This window comes from Myodes glareolus, chromosome 9 (assembly GCF_982192425.1).
Source record: "Myodes glareolus chromosome 9, mMyoGla1.1, whole genome shotgun sequence".
In the NCBI taxonomy this organism is placed as follows: domain Eukaryota; kingdom Metazoa; phylum Chordata; class Mammalia; order Rodentia; family Cricetidae; genus Myodes; species Myodes glareolus.
In genome coordinates, this window is record NC_142034.1 from 58,095,994 (window position 1) to 58,112,733 (window position 16,740).

Here is a 16,740-nt window from a genome sequence, read left to right on the forward strand (position 1 = left end):
TTTCCCAATGAATAGCTAGCATTTGTCCTACTTTTTGTAGTATGTGTGGTACTCTCAGTAGGGCTGGCTGGTACTCTCAGTAGAACTCACTGGTACTCTCAGTAGGACTGGCTGGTATTTTTAGTATGGCTGGCTGGTATTCTCAGTTGGATAGTTGGTACTCTCAGTAGGGCTGATTGGTCTCTTAGCAGCTCTTAGCAGGGCTGGCTGGTACTCTCAGACTAGCTGGTCGTTGGCAATGAAGAACTCAGCTCTTAGAAGGCAAGCTGGTGTCTGGTGCCTTTATATGAAGAGGTGGGAAGGATTTAGAACTTTGTCTTTGCTTTGTAACTTATGTTAATGCCCTGCCAGGACCTCTCTGTGTTTCCTAAGATCTCATCTGGGCTTTTCATTTTTGCATTTGCCAGTAAACCTAGGGGCTCACAGAAGTTCGTGGGGGGAGGGGGCTGGGTGACTTCTTTCCCCACCTCCTAGTATATTAGAATACAAGGAAATACCAGATCAGGGTTACAAAAGTGATGAGCTATTCTATCTGAGTCCATGTGACAGCTTTATCATGGGCTTCTCTCAACCTGCATAGCTTCTCTGTGGGTGCATGCATGAAGATAATACCCATGTTTACATTTTCGCCTCTGCATGCCTCTGGGTTGTTCAAGCAGGTGATTCACCCCCAGGTGAGACTGGCAGCATAGCCCCTTCTCAGGAGCCACATATTCTAAGCATAGGAAACAAAGCCCTCCCCTTTGTTGCCAGGGGCTCCTTTCTCGGTATCTCCTACCGGTCATCTTGCTGCCAACCAAGTTGTCTTCTTTCTACTGAATGCTTACCCTTCCTCCCCTGAGTTGTATGCCAGGAGCTGATGAGGGCAGAGGTCAACAAGAAGCCCAAGGCCTTTAGGTCCCCGAGACTCTTGGGTCCTTCCTGGACACAGCTGCTTTCCTGCTGCCCCTGAGCAACCACTACTTGTGTTGGCTTCTCTCCTCAGCTGATTTCAGTGTTGAAAGAAATGAGCTATCTTCAGCCCACTGAAGTGAAACTTATTCCCGAGACAGCAGCAAGCATGTTCTCCTCCAGGGAATTCTATCGGCAGCTTGTGGCCAACTTGGAGTTGATGGCAAATTGGTACAACAAGGTTATGAAAACTCTGCTTGAGGTGGAATTTCCGCTGGTAGAGGAAGAGCTGCAAAATATTGATCTCCGCCTGAGAGCTGCAGAGGAGACTCTGAGCTGGAAAACAGAAGGTAACAGGGAGCCACCTTCAGTCGGAAGGGAATGTAGGGACTGAAAAACCCAGCGAAGCTAAAAGACCCCTCATTTTCCTCCACGACCTGATTTGTCTTAGAAACACAAACACTGCCTCTTTTCAGACACATTTGTCAGGGGCAGAGGGGGAAATATATAAAACCCAAGTCATGTAAGATGGCCATGATTTTTAAATCTATCATAAGTTTAATCTAAAATGTAAAGAAGTATGGAATAGGAAAGACAATTAAAATTAAAGTTCCCAGAAAGCTTAGAGTTCAAAAAGAAGATCATAGCCAGCTCATGAAAGTCATAGAATATTCCATTAAACATGTTAGGTCTTTACCCAATATATGAAAAGGAATACCATTTTTCAACACACAGTACATTGCAAGTTACTATAATCAAAAGATGACTAATCCACATAAAAGCATCTAATTTCTCTGGAATTCCCTAGCAACAATGATAACTCTTATGTATGTGATAGCTACATTGTTTTTCTTACTGTATAATCAGAATTATGGGAAGGGCTGACTTTATAATAAAGTCAGGAAAGAATGGTCTCTGCTGAAAATGAAGTAACCTGCACAGAAAAGTCTCCTACTGCCTACAGGCATAATCTCCCACCAATCATAGCACATGGCCCCTCAGCTTTTCCATCACTGTGTACCTTTTCAGTTAATTCTGTTTCTTTTGGGGAGCAGGCGCTTGGGATTATGCCATGCAACTAACCAATAGCATTCGTGACCTGGAACAAAGAATTCAGAAGGCCAAAGACAACGTGGAAGAGATTCAGAACATCATGAAAGCATGGGTGTCTCCAATATTTAAGAGAAAGGATGGGAAAAAAGAGTGCCCCCTTTCTCTGGATGATCAGCAGGATCGCAAGGAAAAATATTACGGCCTCATCAGGGAATCTGGCGTTAAGATTCATGCTCTTGTTCAGGTAACAACCGGTCTCTTAGACGTAGTATCGAGAAGGGTGTTTGACGGCCAGAAAGGAATCTGGGCGTGAGAATAATCAATCCATGCTGTGTCTTCTGAAGACAAGAATAAAACTTCAGACTAACAGTAAAACCACTAAACCTAGGAGACCATAGGGACCCCAAATGAATGTGCTAGTATTACCACTGTCTAAATTAACTCAAGTCTCACCCCGAACCCCTCAAACGAGGAGGAGATGGCAGAGCAGACTCCAAAATCTTCCACTGCGCTAACCAGCCAACCCCTGCCCATGCAGCCTGGTGTGGCTCTACCGCATTATCCTTCTGACCTCTCTCTAAAGAGCCTAGAGAGATGAGAGTGTGCCATGACATCCCTGTCATGATCAGAAGAAAACTCACGGTGCCACAGTTAATACCGCCAGGCTTTTTGACCTGTAGTGTGGTCAGGGCAGCCTCATGTCCCACCACCCATAACTAAAGCCTCTCTGTGAGTATTGGAATATAAATGACCATCAGCCCCAATCTTACTGAAAAAGTCATGAACACTGTCTGGCAGGTTGACTCATGTCAGAAGTCAGGAAGAAATCACCATTCTATGAAGGCTATTCTTAAAACACAATTAAGATGTCCAGCCAGAAATGCTAACGATGACCCATTAAATGAAGGAGATAATTGCCTAAATTATGCCATTGAAAGATGAAGAACTTTTTACTTTGTTTTCTTGACGTCTTCTGGTCCTAAATTTAGTAATTTTAGAATGTATTTGTTTATCTTTTAAAATCAACTCCTAGGATAGGAAGTTAGGGTCTTGGCATTAGCCCTTTCTTTCTTTGATGTGTGTGGCTTCCATGCAGTTTAGTTTGTTTATTGTATTGTATTGTTTTGTTTTGTTTTTCTTTTCAAGACAAGGTTTCTCTGTGTGTAGCTTTGGAGCTTGTCCTGGAACTCGCTCTGTAGACCAGGCGCTGACCTTGAACTCACAGAGAGATATCCGCCAGCCTCTGCCTCCAAGTGCTGGGATTAAAGGCGTGAGCCATCACCGCTAGGCTGCAGGGTTTTCCTTGTGCCACTTGGCTAACCCAGTGGTCATTTGGGAGTGTGTGCTCTAACTTCCCTACATTCTGGACTTCTCTGCATATCTTAGTGGAATTGATGCCTAATTTAACTCTGTGGTCAGAGAGAGGCTGGAGATTAACTGGGATTTGTCCTGCACCCTAGTCCGTAGTCTGTCTTGGTGACGAATTCTTGGGCATTGACAATGTCTGTGCTTCTGTTGTTTGGTGTGGCATCATTTGAGTAAGAGATGTGATGGTGCTGTTGGATCTTGGGGGTGCCTTCTGGCCTTGTTTATCTATTTGTTCTATCAGTTGATGGAGGTGGAACATTAAAATTTCTGTGGTTTTAGATGTGTCTATTTAATCCTTTAGTTCTGTCAAATTTTTCATCATGGATGTGAGCTCTGTTGGCTGGCACAAGCTCACGTATAATTTACAGTGATTGTAATCCCCTGATGAACTGACTGTGCCATCATTGTGAAAGTCCTTCTTGATTTCTGATTATGCTCCTTCGTTTTGAAGTCTGCTTTTTTATGATAATAATGTAACTTTCCCTTCTGATTCATTAGTTCTATTATTTGCATTGTCCAACTCCCAACACTTTTCCCTTCCATCTATTTATTTCTCTATATTCAGAAATGCTTGCCTTTGTAACCAGTATATAGTAGAAACATTTATAATGTCTTAGATTTAAAAAAAGTATGTGTATATGTGTATGTCTGTAGGAGTGTGGGCCAGTCAGTGCAGATGCCAATAGAATCTAGAGATAGCACTGGATCACTGGATCCCTAGATGCTGGAGTGGTAGGTGGTTGTGAGCCACCCTGAAGTAGATGCTGAGAACCTAATTTGGGTCCTCTATGAGAACAGTATGTGTTCTTAACTGTTGAGCTGTCTTTCTCAGCCCAAGAAATGTTTTATTATCAGTAACAATTCCCCTTTTAACTAGAATCCTTGGATTGTTTATGTGCAATATGGATATAATGGAGTCTATTTCTGCTGTGTTTTTATTTGATTTGTGTCTTTCTTCCCCTCTATTTTTCTGTATCCGTGAACTTGTGGGTTCACATATAATTTTCAGCATCCAAATGACAGCCCAGTTACTCTTCCAGATTTTACACAATTGCCTTCCATTGTTAGGGACTTATCGAGGTTTCATCCCAAGGCATAGAGAACTTGGACAGGGCAGGTCCACTTAGCCCCTCTCCCTTGTGATGATTAGCTTGGACAGTCCACTTGACACGCATGAATACCTAGGTAGAGAGTTTCAAGGAGAAATGATTTCAGTTAGGTTGGCCTCAGGGAAAGCGTGTGAAGAACCCTGTTGATGAGGTTATTTGAGCACTCACTAAGCGTGGAAGGCTCAATCCCGACAGGCTGGGTCCTGGGCTATACGAAGCTGCCAGAGCGAGTTGAGCACCAGCATGCACGCACTCCTTCATCATCCTCTGCCCTTGACTGTGACTGTATCGTTCCTACTTCAAGTATCTGCCTCCTTGGCTTCCACACAATGATGGGCTGGAATTATGAGATTAAAACACAACTCTTTCTTCCTTAAGTTTTTATCACAACAATAGAAAGGAAATCTAAGATACCCTCATTATATAACATCTATGCTACATCAATGTATTAAATATAGTAATAGAGGAGCATATTTAATCATTAATATGTTAAAGACCACTAGATTTTTTTCATTAAAATTTTAAGAAAAAAATGAAATAAAAAATTTTTGAGTAAAAAAGAAATGAAAATATGAGGAAGACTTATTGAGGAGAAGAAGAAATCAAAACACAGTGGGAGAGGGATGAGAGAGTAATGAGAAGTGAATGGATTCAAAATACATTATGCACATTTATAAAATTTACTAAAATAAACAAAGATTTAAAGAAAATGGGGAAATGCATTGACTAAATTATAAATAATTTTTTTCATCTTCGTCGTAAAAGTAACTTAGAAATATTAATCGTGTTCTCTCCTTACCCGCAGACTCAGCAGAGTCATGCTTTGTGTGCTTTTCTGGAGATCTGAGCTGCTATCTGCATTCATCTCTCTTAGACCTAAGGGATATTATTTAGTCTCCTGGAGTTCATGCCTCATGTTGATACAGCAGCTCAGCTTTGAGCAAAACTTTTCTTGATTTTGCCTAATCTTGGAAGGGCAGTTTTACTGTATACAGAATCCCATGTAGTCTGGTTTTATTTCATACACTGTTGCTTGACCTTCATCCCCACACTGTTCCATATGAAGCAAGTCATAATTGTGTCTTTGTTTTTCCTAGACTATATTGCCTCTTTTCGAGTTGCTTCCCACCCCCCTTTAGTTTTTTGAGACAGGATTTCTCTGTGTAACAGCCCTAGCTTTCCTGGAACTAGTTCTTGTAGACCGGACTGGCCTCAAACTCACAGAGATCTGCTGGCTTCTGCCTCCTGAGTGCTGGGATTAAACACATGCACTACCACCACCCAGCTCAAGTTGCTTTTAATTGATAGATGCATAATCTTTTCTCAGTTTTCAATTTGGCTATGATGTGCCTGAGCGGATTTTTATTGCTCTCACCCAGCATGGAGTTTATAAGCTCCTTGGATCTTCTTTTCACCAGATTTGAGAATATATTTTGGGTTCCAGTTATTTTGTTTTAGTGATGGTGTCTCCCTCTTTAACCCAGACTACCTTGAAGTCACGATCCTCCTCTCTGAGCCTACTGAGACTTAGGATTGCATTGTGTGCAAAGTGTACTTGGATCACTTGTTCATTGTTTGTTTTACAACTACAATGGTCTTGTCTAATCAAAAATCTACTCTATTTTCTAAGCCTGACCTTTTTCTGTGAAACAGAAGTTTGTCACATAAAATAAGCCTTAACCGTTACTTAGTGTAGAAACATACATCTTAACACCTGCAAGCTACCGCACATCATCACGCATTACAATTTGCATAATGGTGGGCTTAAAGTCATTAAGACAACCTTAAATCTACTTAGGATGTAAAGGCGTTGGTAATGCATCTTCAAAATTTTAGAATCGTGTCACTTAAAAGCAGGATTGTGAAATCATTAAGCTCCAGCAGGATCTATGACGTGGCAGTGTTTGCTAAAGGGGCAAGTGTGAGCCGTTTAAGGGAGTCACCTCCCTGGGTTACCTAGAAAGCGGCATAAAGGCTTAATGAAAATGATGAAAAGCACATGGATGTCTGTGCCGAGCATCAGTGAACACTGGGCTTCCACTTCTTGATGTCCAAACCTTGTTACCATGGTGATACTCAGGGTACCCTGGGTCGAGACGTGTGGGGGTAGACACAGACAGACAGACAGAGATAGAGACAGAGACAGAGAGACACACACAGAGAGATTTCTCATATGGTTTGTTTTCTAAATCACTTAGTGGGATGATGTAAGGCCTTTACTTAATATCACGTGCCAACCACAGAGCACAGCCCCTTTCTAAGGATTATATAGGAAATTCTTTGCAGCCCTGACTCCTAGTCATCCTTCTGCCTACCGTAACTCCTCCTCTGATGTTCCTCCCGCAACAGTCAGTGAGAGTTGGCAAAGTACACGTGAGCCATTTTCCTCAGCATTCCCCCTGGGAAGCCATCCAGACCCTATCCTCCATCCTCAGGGACAGACAAGGCCCCACATCTCCTTCACAGACCTGATTTATGTTCCTCTCCATCAATGGCTTTCTCCATTTGCAAGAATAGACTGTAAGGACGTGTAACTTTGCAGAGAGGTGTTGTTTTCGTTGTTTGTTTATTTTTTGTATGAGTTCCTATTGGTAATGGTTTTTCCAGTTCTCCTGCGTTGTTAAATATGGCTTACCCCCTTTCTCTCTTTTTTTTTTCTTTTGTAGGAAAACCTGGTTCTGTTTGCAGCAGACCCAGCATCCAGCGTCTGGAAGACTTACGTGAACTACATCGATTCCATGTTGTTGGATGGATTCTTTCTTGCCATTGAGTGCTCTCTGAAATATCTACTGGAAAACACGGGTGACTACCAATGGAGGGCAATGGGCCGTGACTGGGCAGATGGCAGCAGCAGCCGCTGCTGTATCAAAGTAAAGTGCGGTTGAGGTTTGCCAACATACTGGGGTGTTTTGTGAGTGATACTGAGTAAACTAGCAGAGGGTGGTGCAAAGAGAAAAGCATCGTGACTCTAAACAACATCACATGCACACATAGCAAGAGAGGACTCCACCAAACTCAAGGTCCAGGAAACCGGTGGCTGGAGCTGGAGCCATGGGAAGCGGTTACTAAGGATAGCCTCCTTTGCAGTTGACTTGTGGGCAGATAGGGGGATGTTCTGTGCCATCGACATGTTCTAGCTCTGTGGCCTTTGTGCAACACAGAGGGCTTGAAGTTTCCAGGCAAAGTATGAAAAAAAAGCAAAACAGGACTATGTGTGAGAAAGAGACAAGAAGCAAGAGAGAATAAAGCTCTCAGAAGGGAAAAAAATGTTAAGAAGGTAATGAGCCATCTCTGAAGCTATTAGAAAGAGATAAAGACTTTGAATTAGAGTGGACAAACGGGTCAGGTGCACAGAGTCCAAAACCTTAGAACATCTCAACTTGGCTAGTAAATGGTGTTCTAGAACGGGCAGAAGAGTTCAAGACTAAAAATTAAACTAGACCTTCACAAACTGATGAATTCTGGGTTGCCTAGCAAAGGTCATATTGAAGAATGGGTCAAAATACGTGATCAAAGGAAGATTTTGAAGGCAGAGCATCAAAGTGAGATGGGTGTTTAATGTCAGCTATAACCAAGATCAGAGATAGCATTAGCAGGCCAACGTGAATCCTGATACCCAGCCTGTGAAAAGATGCAGGCAGGAGAAGTGTTCAGCTCAGTATATCTGCCAAAAAACAGCTCCATGACATTGGCAGCTGGAAGAGGTGAGGTGCAAAGTGTGATCTCTCTGCATGTAGGGAGCAGGGCTGCCCCAAATGAAAAAAGGATGGTAATGCACTTTAGGAGGTTGGTTTCTAGATCCTGGGCCACTGAAACCTGAGAACTAGCCCTTAGCTACCAATATGAATGTTCTCTCCTTAGTGAATTGAACAGAGTTCTTTGATGTTGGAAACTTGAGCAGCCTCCCACCAAACCCTTGCCTAGACCTAGAATGATGCCACAGCCACTTTAGGGACAGTACCCACAGATGGTATCTCACGTTAGGGACCCTACCCTTGCCTAGTTGCTATCTGACTGTTGATGTGGAATGGCCTGTTGTGCCACAGGCACTCTGATGGAAGACAAGATTGGAAATGAAAGGATGGGGAATAACTGGAATGTTTCTCCAAGATCACCAATGTAATATTCCCTTCCCTGAAGACCAGAAGGCGAAAGAACATCTTTTCTTCAACATCCAGCCCTTTTGAATCCTTTGAGTGATGAATATTTCATAGCAGCACATGGACTTTATGGCGCCTATGAAATTTAAGCCCAAGTGTGCTGGTACACACCTGTAATTCTAGCATCTAGGAGACTGAGGCAGGAGAAACACAAGTTTGAGGCCAGAGGGACTACATAGCAAATTCCAGTCCAACTGGGTTACATAGAAGCACCCTATCTCAAAAAAAAACAAACCAAAAACCAACAACAACAAAAACAACCCACAACAAAACAAAAGCAGGGTTTTACATACAAAGACTCTAGATTTTTCTTATTAGGTCCTTTTCTGCCTCTCTGAGTTGGGTCAAGATTGCATATATCTATGGCTTTAGTTGACTTCCTTGTCATATCTGCTTAAATTTGCATAAGTAACAAATTCCATGCTACCTACCCCATCAAGAAACATCCCCTACAAATTACCTGCTAAAGGACTGGCTTGTACCTCCATTGAAGAAGTGGTGAAGAAGTGGGGCAGTGTTCCTCCTGTTGTAATGATGTCTACATTTTATCCAGTGTAGGGACTTCATTTCTATGCCAGCCTGTGGGGCAAACAGTTCCATAGCCTTCAAATGCTCTTTCAAATCTTGCAAGTGCCGTAAACCGTATGCAGGCTTATCTACTAAGGTATGACATTCTACGGCGATGTGCTATGTGCGGTGACTGCACACAAACAGTCCTGACTGAAACTCTGAAATCCAGAATGTTCTGAGATACTAGCCACACCCTAAAAGCTTTGGCTTGTCGGACCATTTGAGACTTTGGATTGGGAAGGCTCCGTGAGCGGTCTGTGCAGCTAGGCTAGTCTAACTCCCCTGGAGTCCTCCTAGCCCCAAACACTTCAGGCATATGATGCCTGACCTATTTAAAAACAAATTCCATGAGATTTTATCCCTGTTTGTGTTGCTGTTTCCAGCTCTCCCCAGAGATCAAACCTGTAAGCCTCTTGATAAACTTGTTTCCCTTAGGTTGAAATGCACTTGCTGAGACCCTCTGAACCCCACAATGATATTCATTATTCAATCTCTATGGTTTTAAAAGTAAGGTCTTAGTCTTTCATATCATCTTTGAGGACTCTGTAGTTTTTAGTTAAAGTGAATGGGAAAGCTACAGTAACCAAAGCTCCATCCAAAATGTGACTTAAGGGATAAAGAAGGCCACCCCACCCCAAGTAGTCCATGAGAATGGCTGTTTTGTAGCAGGTTGCTCTAATTCTGTAGTTCTGTCATTTTCCAGGGCTTGGCCTCAGTCTATGGTAGAGAGAGTCATGTCGCATTTAGTCTGTGAGGAAAGAGAAAGGAATATATAGGAAAGGGTCACCTCACTCCCTGGGTTCCCATCTAATCTTCCCCTAGTGGGAGTCATATTGTTACATATAAATCCCTGTAGAGGTGAGGACTTTGGTCACACACCCAGTTTTAGCTCTTTTACTAAGAAATAAGAGGGCATTGGTTCAGTCAGAAGACTTCTTTAGCCCACACTGTCCGGCCCACAACACTCTCCCGTTCAGTTTCTACTGTTAAAAGATGCGCGATTGTCGGCAGTAACCGGTAACTCTAAGTATTCATCTTACACATGGAACACGGTGCTCCATGTTCTATTTTGACTTAAATCTAGTAAGGCAACGTCATCTAGCAAGTAATCGGGAATCTGTGAATTATTTATGCTGCTTTTAAAATTTTTATCACTGCAAGACTACAGAATTAAAGTAAGCCCCATGGTTATAGAGGAGAAATGGAAAATGTAAGATTGCAACATTTCAGTATTTTTTTTCCAGTGTGAATGTGGGCAGGCACACCTCACTCATGAAAGGGATCATGGTGGGACTGTGTGGTTGACTACGTGGTCTCCTCTTCAGGAGAAGTGGCATCATCCCCAGGAGGCAGTTGAGACCGTGGAGGGGAACTGGCTATGGTTGGTCTGTCACTGGACCCGTGTTCTTCAAGGACAGGAAAAGTAAATGCCCTGTGATCCTCAGGAGAGCCCCACACAAGAACAGGCTCATTAGGAATGTCAGCGGTTCCCTGTGGAGACACACTACTGCAGGGCTGCCCCCCTCCCGCTGTCAGGCAGAATTTACATTTTCGGTTGTCTGCATTCTCAAAAAATGCTTGGGTCCAACTTTTATGAAACGGTGCCTTGCCCACATGCCCCGCTCACCGTCATTTTTGTCGCCTTGTTTTCCAGAGTATAAGGCTGGGATCACCCCGATATTTGAAGCACAGCTCAGCCTTGTCCCCCCAGAATTAGTTTTCCACCCATCTCTGGACTCTGGAGTGAAGGGGGGCTTGTATGACATTGTTGAGAGTCTTCTCGGCAGCATCTTTGCAGTACCGTCTCTGGTGCCCCGACTGTCCCCACACAGTGACTCTCCTCACTATCAGGTACCGAACTTGCAAACATCTGCCTTTGCTCCACATCTGGAAGAGCTCACTAAGCAATGATGTAACCTCCCTGCTGCTGTCTCACTCCCCCAGGGTGAGCTGGAGGACATGGCTGACTTAGCCAGCCTGCGGAGCGTGCTCATGGAGAGGGTGCAGAAAGTGATGACGCTCTGCTGCAGCTACCGGAACACCTTCAGCCAGTATTCCTACCTCTACGTGGAGGACAGGAAGGAGATTCTCGGTCAGTTTCTGCTCTATGGGCACGTCCTCACACCCGAGGAGATAGAAGCCCATGCAGAAGATGGTATCCCAGAGAGCCCGCCCCTCCTCCATCACTTTAAAGTCCAGATAGACTCGTATGAAACGCTCTATGCCGAGGTGGTCAGCCTGGAGCCCACCAAGGTGTTTGACGGCTGGATGCAAGTGGACGTGCGACCCTTCAAGGCCTCTCTGTTGAACACAATAAAGAAGTGGAGCCTCATGTTCAAGCAGCATCTTGTTGACTACGTCACTAACAGGTAACCCCCGTTGTCCTAGCTCCCTTCTAGCATTCCAGGCTGCAGGGATGCCATGCTTGGAATCCTCTTCATATCTTTCCCCGCTGATGGATTAAATTAAAACAGCTTGCTGACGCATCGAGTCTTTCCAATAACATGCTCATTTCAGCCCTGTCCCTTCTTGGTTATTTTCCACTCAGTGCTCAGCGGGTGGGAAGCACCTAGTAAGTGGGAAATGCCATGAGAGACCATAGTCACAGATCCACTCCCTTCCTTCACAGTTCTGACTGTGAAATCTAAGTCTTGGAGGCAGAGGGGGTCTAATTTTAATTTTTAGATTTTATTTCCTTTCACTTCCACCTTGCTCTGGACGCTCCAGCTGTGCAGTGTGGAAGTCATTAGACCTGCGTGCTCCTGTGTGCCGCTCCGTGCTGTCCTAACCATGTCTCACATCGACTCTGAAAGTCTGTCTCTCTGAAGACCCAGACTGCATAGCACTGCGTCTTCTAATCTGGAGCCCTGTTCCCTGCATGGACGTTCTAATTAATTGACAGTCCTTTGGTCACTCCATCTTAGTCACTGTCCCTAGAATCTTCCCAGCTGCCTCCACTCCCAACCTTGAGGAGTGTGCATGTGCAAAGAGGGTACAGCCCCTCTGTCCAATGACCACCCTTGGTGTGTCAGATGACCTCGTAGGGAACCCAGCCTGGCCGCACGCCTGTATTCTGAGCTGACCCTGCTCAGGGCAGAAGCTGCCCCAATCCAGAGACAGCAAGACCGAGGCATCACTGTGTAAAAGAAATCCAAGGGACTGCCAAGTGGTGCTCCAGCACCGCGCAAAGCCTTGCAAGGCACGGTGGGAATGGTTTGCACAGGTCACTAGGGTTCCTTCGGAAGCAGCAGCTGGTTTTGCTACATTCAGGAAAGCTTTTGATCACCGAGGCGGTGGAGGCAAGAGGGAGAATAACTGGTGGGTGATTTAGTGCAGACAAATGGCCCTGGAAGAAGCTTCGTGAGGGGAAGGCTTTGTGCTCCTCCCTTGGTAAGCCTGGCAACCCATAAACACTGGGCACATGTTGGAATGTACAGTTTGATTTTGATTAGAGCAAGTGCAACACACTGCAAATTGTGTGTTGCAGTTTCCAAGCAGAAAGAGACCTGCTATGCTATATGAGTCCATGCAGGGAACATTTATATTGGGCAAGGAGATGGGAGATATGTGAATAAAAGCCCGGACTGTGGTTTCTGTGGGAAGAAATGAGTGAGCCATGTAGTTCACCTAGTGTTGGTGCATTGGAGTAATTTTAGTGGGCTCTGGAGCACAGGGCTGTCCCAGAGATGATAGGGGATCATGGCCAGAATATAGGAACCTGGTATAGGAGGTAGACTCTGAGGTTGGTGTGTATGAGAGATGCATTTGTCAGTGAAGAAGGTTCCCTGAAGGTAGGCTCTTCCTCACAGAGTGTTAGCCCTCCTATGTGACAGAATAAAAGACCCTGGCTGCAAAGCACAATGGTGGAGCCATCATGGCAAGCCACACATAGATTCAGGGGGCCCAGCAGTTGTTTTAACAGGATAAACCCACAGCATAACAAGTTAGGAAGCCTGAGCTCCTGCCTTTAACTCTATTTCCTTCCTTCCTTCTTTTCTGTTTGTTTTCTACAGGGCTTCTCTGTGAAGTCCTGACTGTCCTGGAACTCACTCAGTAGACCAGGATGACCTCAAACCCAGAGATCCACCTGCTTCTGCCTCCCAAGTGCTGGGTTTAAAGGCATGCATCACCACTGTCTGGCAACTCTATTCCTGAAACTATGCAAAACAAGGTTAAATTTTAAGTCAGTGATTCTGTCCACTTTGCAATTCTTGAGTATTTTATTGTGATATTGAGGACTAGATAAAATAGAAATAATCAGAAGAAATAAAAGTTACTTGTTACTGAGCATCTGTTGTGTCCTATGAACTCGGTGACTTCTACCATCTTTTCATGGACCAGATAGGCCACAACTTGCCTTTCATGCTATACATGTCACTGACTGTCCTAAGTCCAGCCTTCTGTTACCACCTAAACTCTCATCCCATGCAGTTGGGATGGCTCGAATCTGACTCAATCCTGGAGAGGTCCACCCTCTCCTCCCTGTGCCTTTCACCAGACTCAGCAAAAATGACCTCTGTTCCCTTGTCTTCTCTCAACCCCCAACTGGAACCCTGTTGTCCCTGGAGGAAACTGATGTCACTACAGTCCTCCCAGAGGGAGGCTGACTCTTCTGTATCCTCTGATATCCTCTGATCCCTGAGCCAGGAATAGAAGTATTCCCTGCTGGTGCCTACTGCTGGCCAGCCACTTCCCCTCCATTTGCCTCCCAACATCACTAGCTCCGCTGAAGTGACTTCTATCAGACAGTACCAAAGGCCGCTCCTTCTTCTTGCTGAAGCCACCTACTAAACACTTACGTATTCTTTCTCACCATCGGACTTACATCCTCTCCCATCACCCTGGCGACCTCACATGCCCCCCGATTCTCCAGAACGCCTGATATGTTTCGTTGAGCCGTGCATGCCCCATCTCTCTGCCATATGACTGCACCGGATTGTATGCTTTCCTCTCAGCAGGGGAGGGAAGGTTGGGGGAAAACAATTGTTCTCTATTCAAAAGCTCAGGTGTAAGCATTCCATTTTCTGACCACACCTGGTTTCTTTCCACCTCGCTTATTTGCCCCCCCCCCCCCCCCGCAGTGCAGAATTCTTCAGACCAATCAGAATTTCCAACCCATTGATTCCGCCGCCTTCTCGGTTTCTGTCAGTTCACCACAGCGTCTCACTCCCACCCTGGAAAGTTCTGACTCTATTTAAATCTCCACATCTGCACCTGAGCAGCCTCTCTTGGCTGAGGCCAAAACGCACTGTTCTTCTGATCAACTCCATTTTCAGATATGTCAAGTACCTGCTTGCAGAAGTGCCTTCAAATACCGTCATATGTTCTCAATGTTTCCGTCTCTCCCAGACTCCTTTGCCTCTGCTCTCCACAAACTCTGAAGGTTTGTCACTATCAGCATTGATGCTGTGAGTAGTGTTGCATGCATTTCACATGCATGGGCAGACATTCCTTCAGGATATCTCCACTGGGGCCGAGAAGCTGGGTTGAGAGCAGGTCAGCTATGGTGAACCTGCCCCAAGGTAGAGGAGAGCCTGCGTGAGCATCACTGTGTCCCGGCATCCTCAGCACTTCTTGGTGGCAGCAGACTGTTTCATCCTGGCCCCTTCAGTGGGAGCGTCAGGGTCTCTCATGGTGCTGAGCCTGATCCATTACTTTGATCGAGAACAAGATGACTCATCTCTTCATGTCTTTGGCGAAAGGTTTTTTTTCCCTGTGCTATTCTTACCTCATCTTCTCTCTTCCTTTGGACTTTAGTTTGTATTTTTGGTGATTTAAGCATTACTTACCTATTTGAGATGGAGAGATGGCACAATGGTGAAGAGTCCTTGATGCTCTTGTAGAGGAAAGGGTTTGGTTTCCAAGCACACGCATCAAGGCCCAGAATCACCTGTAGCTCCAATTCCAGGAAATCTGGTGCCTTCTTCTGACCTCTGTCAGAACTGAATGTGTTATGTATGTGTGTATATGCATAGCTCTCATAATTCGTAACAAAACTCCTAACATAAGCAAAACACTAGTAGATATAAATTTAAAATGAAGTATTTTTAAAGTTACTTATATATTCTGTGTGTGATATTTAGCTAGTTTTATATAGATCACCAATATACAAAATATAACCTTTAGATCTGTCACCTGTCTTTCCACCCCATTTACATGCAGCTGTCTATATTCCCATGGTCTACATTCAAACCACCACACATCAGAAATACACTTTAAAAACTGCCTTTGAACTGAACATGTATGAACTTTCTTGTTGTTTCCTAAACGATGCAGGATAACAACTATGTCCTCAGTATGGACATTGTATGAGGTCATCATAAATAACCTAGGGAGGAGTTACTGGAGGCACATGGGAAGACTTGCACAGGAAAGATGTAAATAGCATACTGCTCTGCAGAAGGAATTTGGAATTTGGTACCCACAGGCGGTCTTGGAGCCAGCATTCCACCATGTACACAGGAGGATGTCTGTGCTTAATGAACGGTTCCTAGACTCAGCATCACCAAATGCATCTGCCTTCTCCAGTAGGTTCTTTTACTCTTAGATTTGTTTTGTTGGAAAAATTCTCTTTCTGCCTGGAGATCCAAGAATACCCTCTTATATTCTATTCCTAAAGTTTTAGAAATTCTCTCCCAGCTTAGGTAGTTCATTGCTTCAAGAGTATGGCAAAACCCTAATTACTGTAGCTTTGTAATAGGTCTTGATATCTGGTGGGGTGGATCTTCACCCAACAGCTTTCACTGAATGTGCCTTGGCAGTTCTTGGCCACTCTTTTTTATATAACATTTATCCATCATTTTGTAAAACAAAAGAAGCCTTTGAATCTTCTGATTAAATTTGTGCTGACCATACATAAGTTCGAGGATTTGTATCTGTACAGAATCAAACATTGCTGTGTAAGTCTGTGATTTTTTTCCCTATTCATGTCCCTCTTGTTTGCCAAGATTTTATAATCGTTATCTTTAATTCACAGGTGGTTTTATAAACATTATTCCCCTGTGTATTTTGCTTCCTCATTCAAAATCTTTTAAAATCATATTCTCTGTGAAAATAGAATTGGTTTTGATGTATTGATTGATTTTTCAAGGTACCTGTTAAATTACCTTATTATTCCTAATAAATGATTTGTTGACTCTCCGGGGATTGCTATGTACATAGCCACATCCACAGATTTTACAATTTTCATTTCTTCCTCTTCAGTCATTTCATTCATCTTGATCTCTTTTCTTACCACGCTGGCTAGGACTTCCTGTCCACTGTCTGAAACAGATGTGTTGACGGGCACCCATGTCTTGAGCCTGACCCTGCAAGAAGTTTTGCTACTGAGTTAGATTTGCTATGAGAATGTGGTATGTTTGTGTATGTGTGTGTGTGTGTGTGTGTGTCTGTGTAAATGTGTGTTTTAAGTCTATATACAGTGTGCAGCAATGGTATGTGTGAGAACGTGTGAAGTATAGTGTGTTTGTGTGTGTATGAGTGTGTGTGACATGATTGTGTGTGAGTGTAGGGGGTGCATATGTAGGGTGTATGCTTGTGTGTGTGTGTGAATGAGTGTGTATAAATGTGGCGTGCATTTATATATAGAG

At 44.1% G+C, this 16,740-nt stretch overlaps 1 protein-coding gene across 1 annotated transcript in view; it reads left to right on the forward strand.

Moving 5' to 3' along the window:
• Dnah9 (dynein axonemal heavy chain 9) overlaps positions 1 to 16,740 on the forward strand; it is a 362,388-nt gene that overhangs the window by 50,419 nt on the left and 295,229 nt on the right. The window contains exons 13-17 of the mRNA XM_087910517.1: positions 986 to 1,241; positions 1,947 to 2,188; positions 7,088 to 7,223; positions 10,806 to 11,002; positions 11,096 to 11,520. Of these exons, the coding sequence (XP_087766643.1) occupies positions 986 to 1,241; positions 1,947 to 2,188; positions 7,088 to 7,223; positions 10,806 to 11,002; positions 11,096 to 11,520 (1,256 nt within the window). The remainder of the gene's footprint in view (positions 1 to 985; positions 1,242 to 1,946; positions 2,189 to 7,087; positions 7,224 to 10,805; positions 11,003 to 11,095; positions 11,521 to 16,740) is intronic.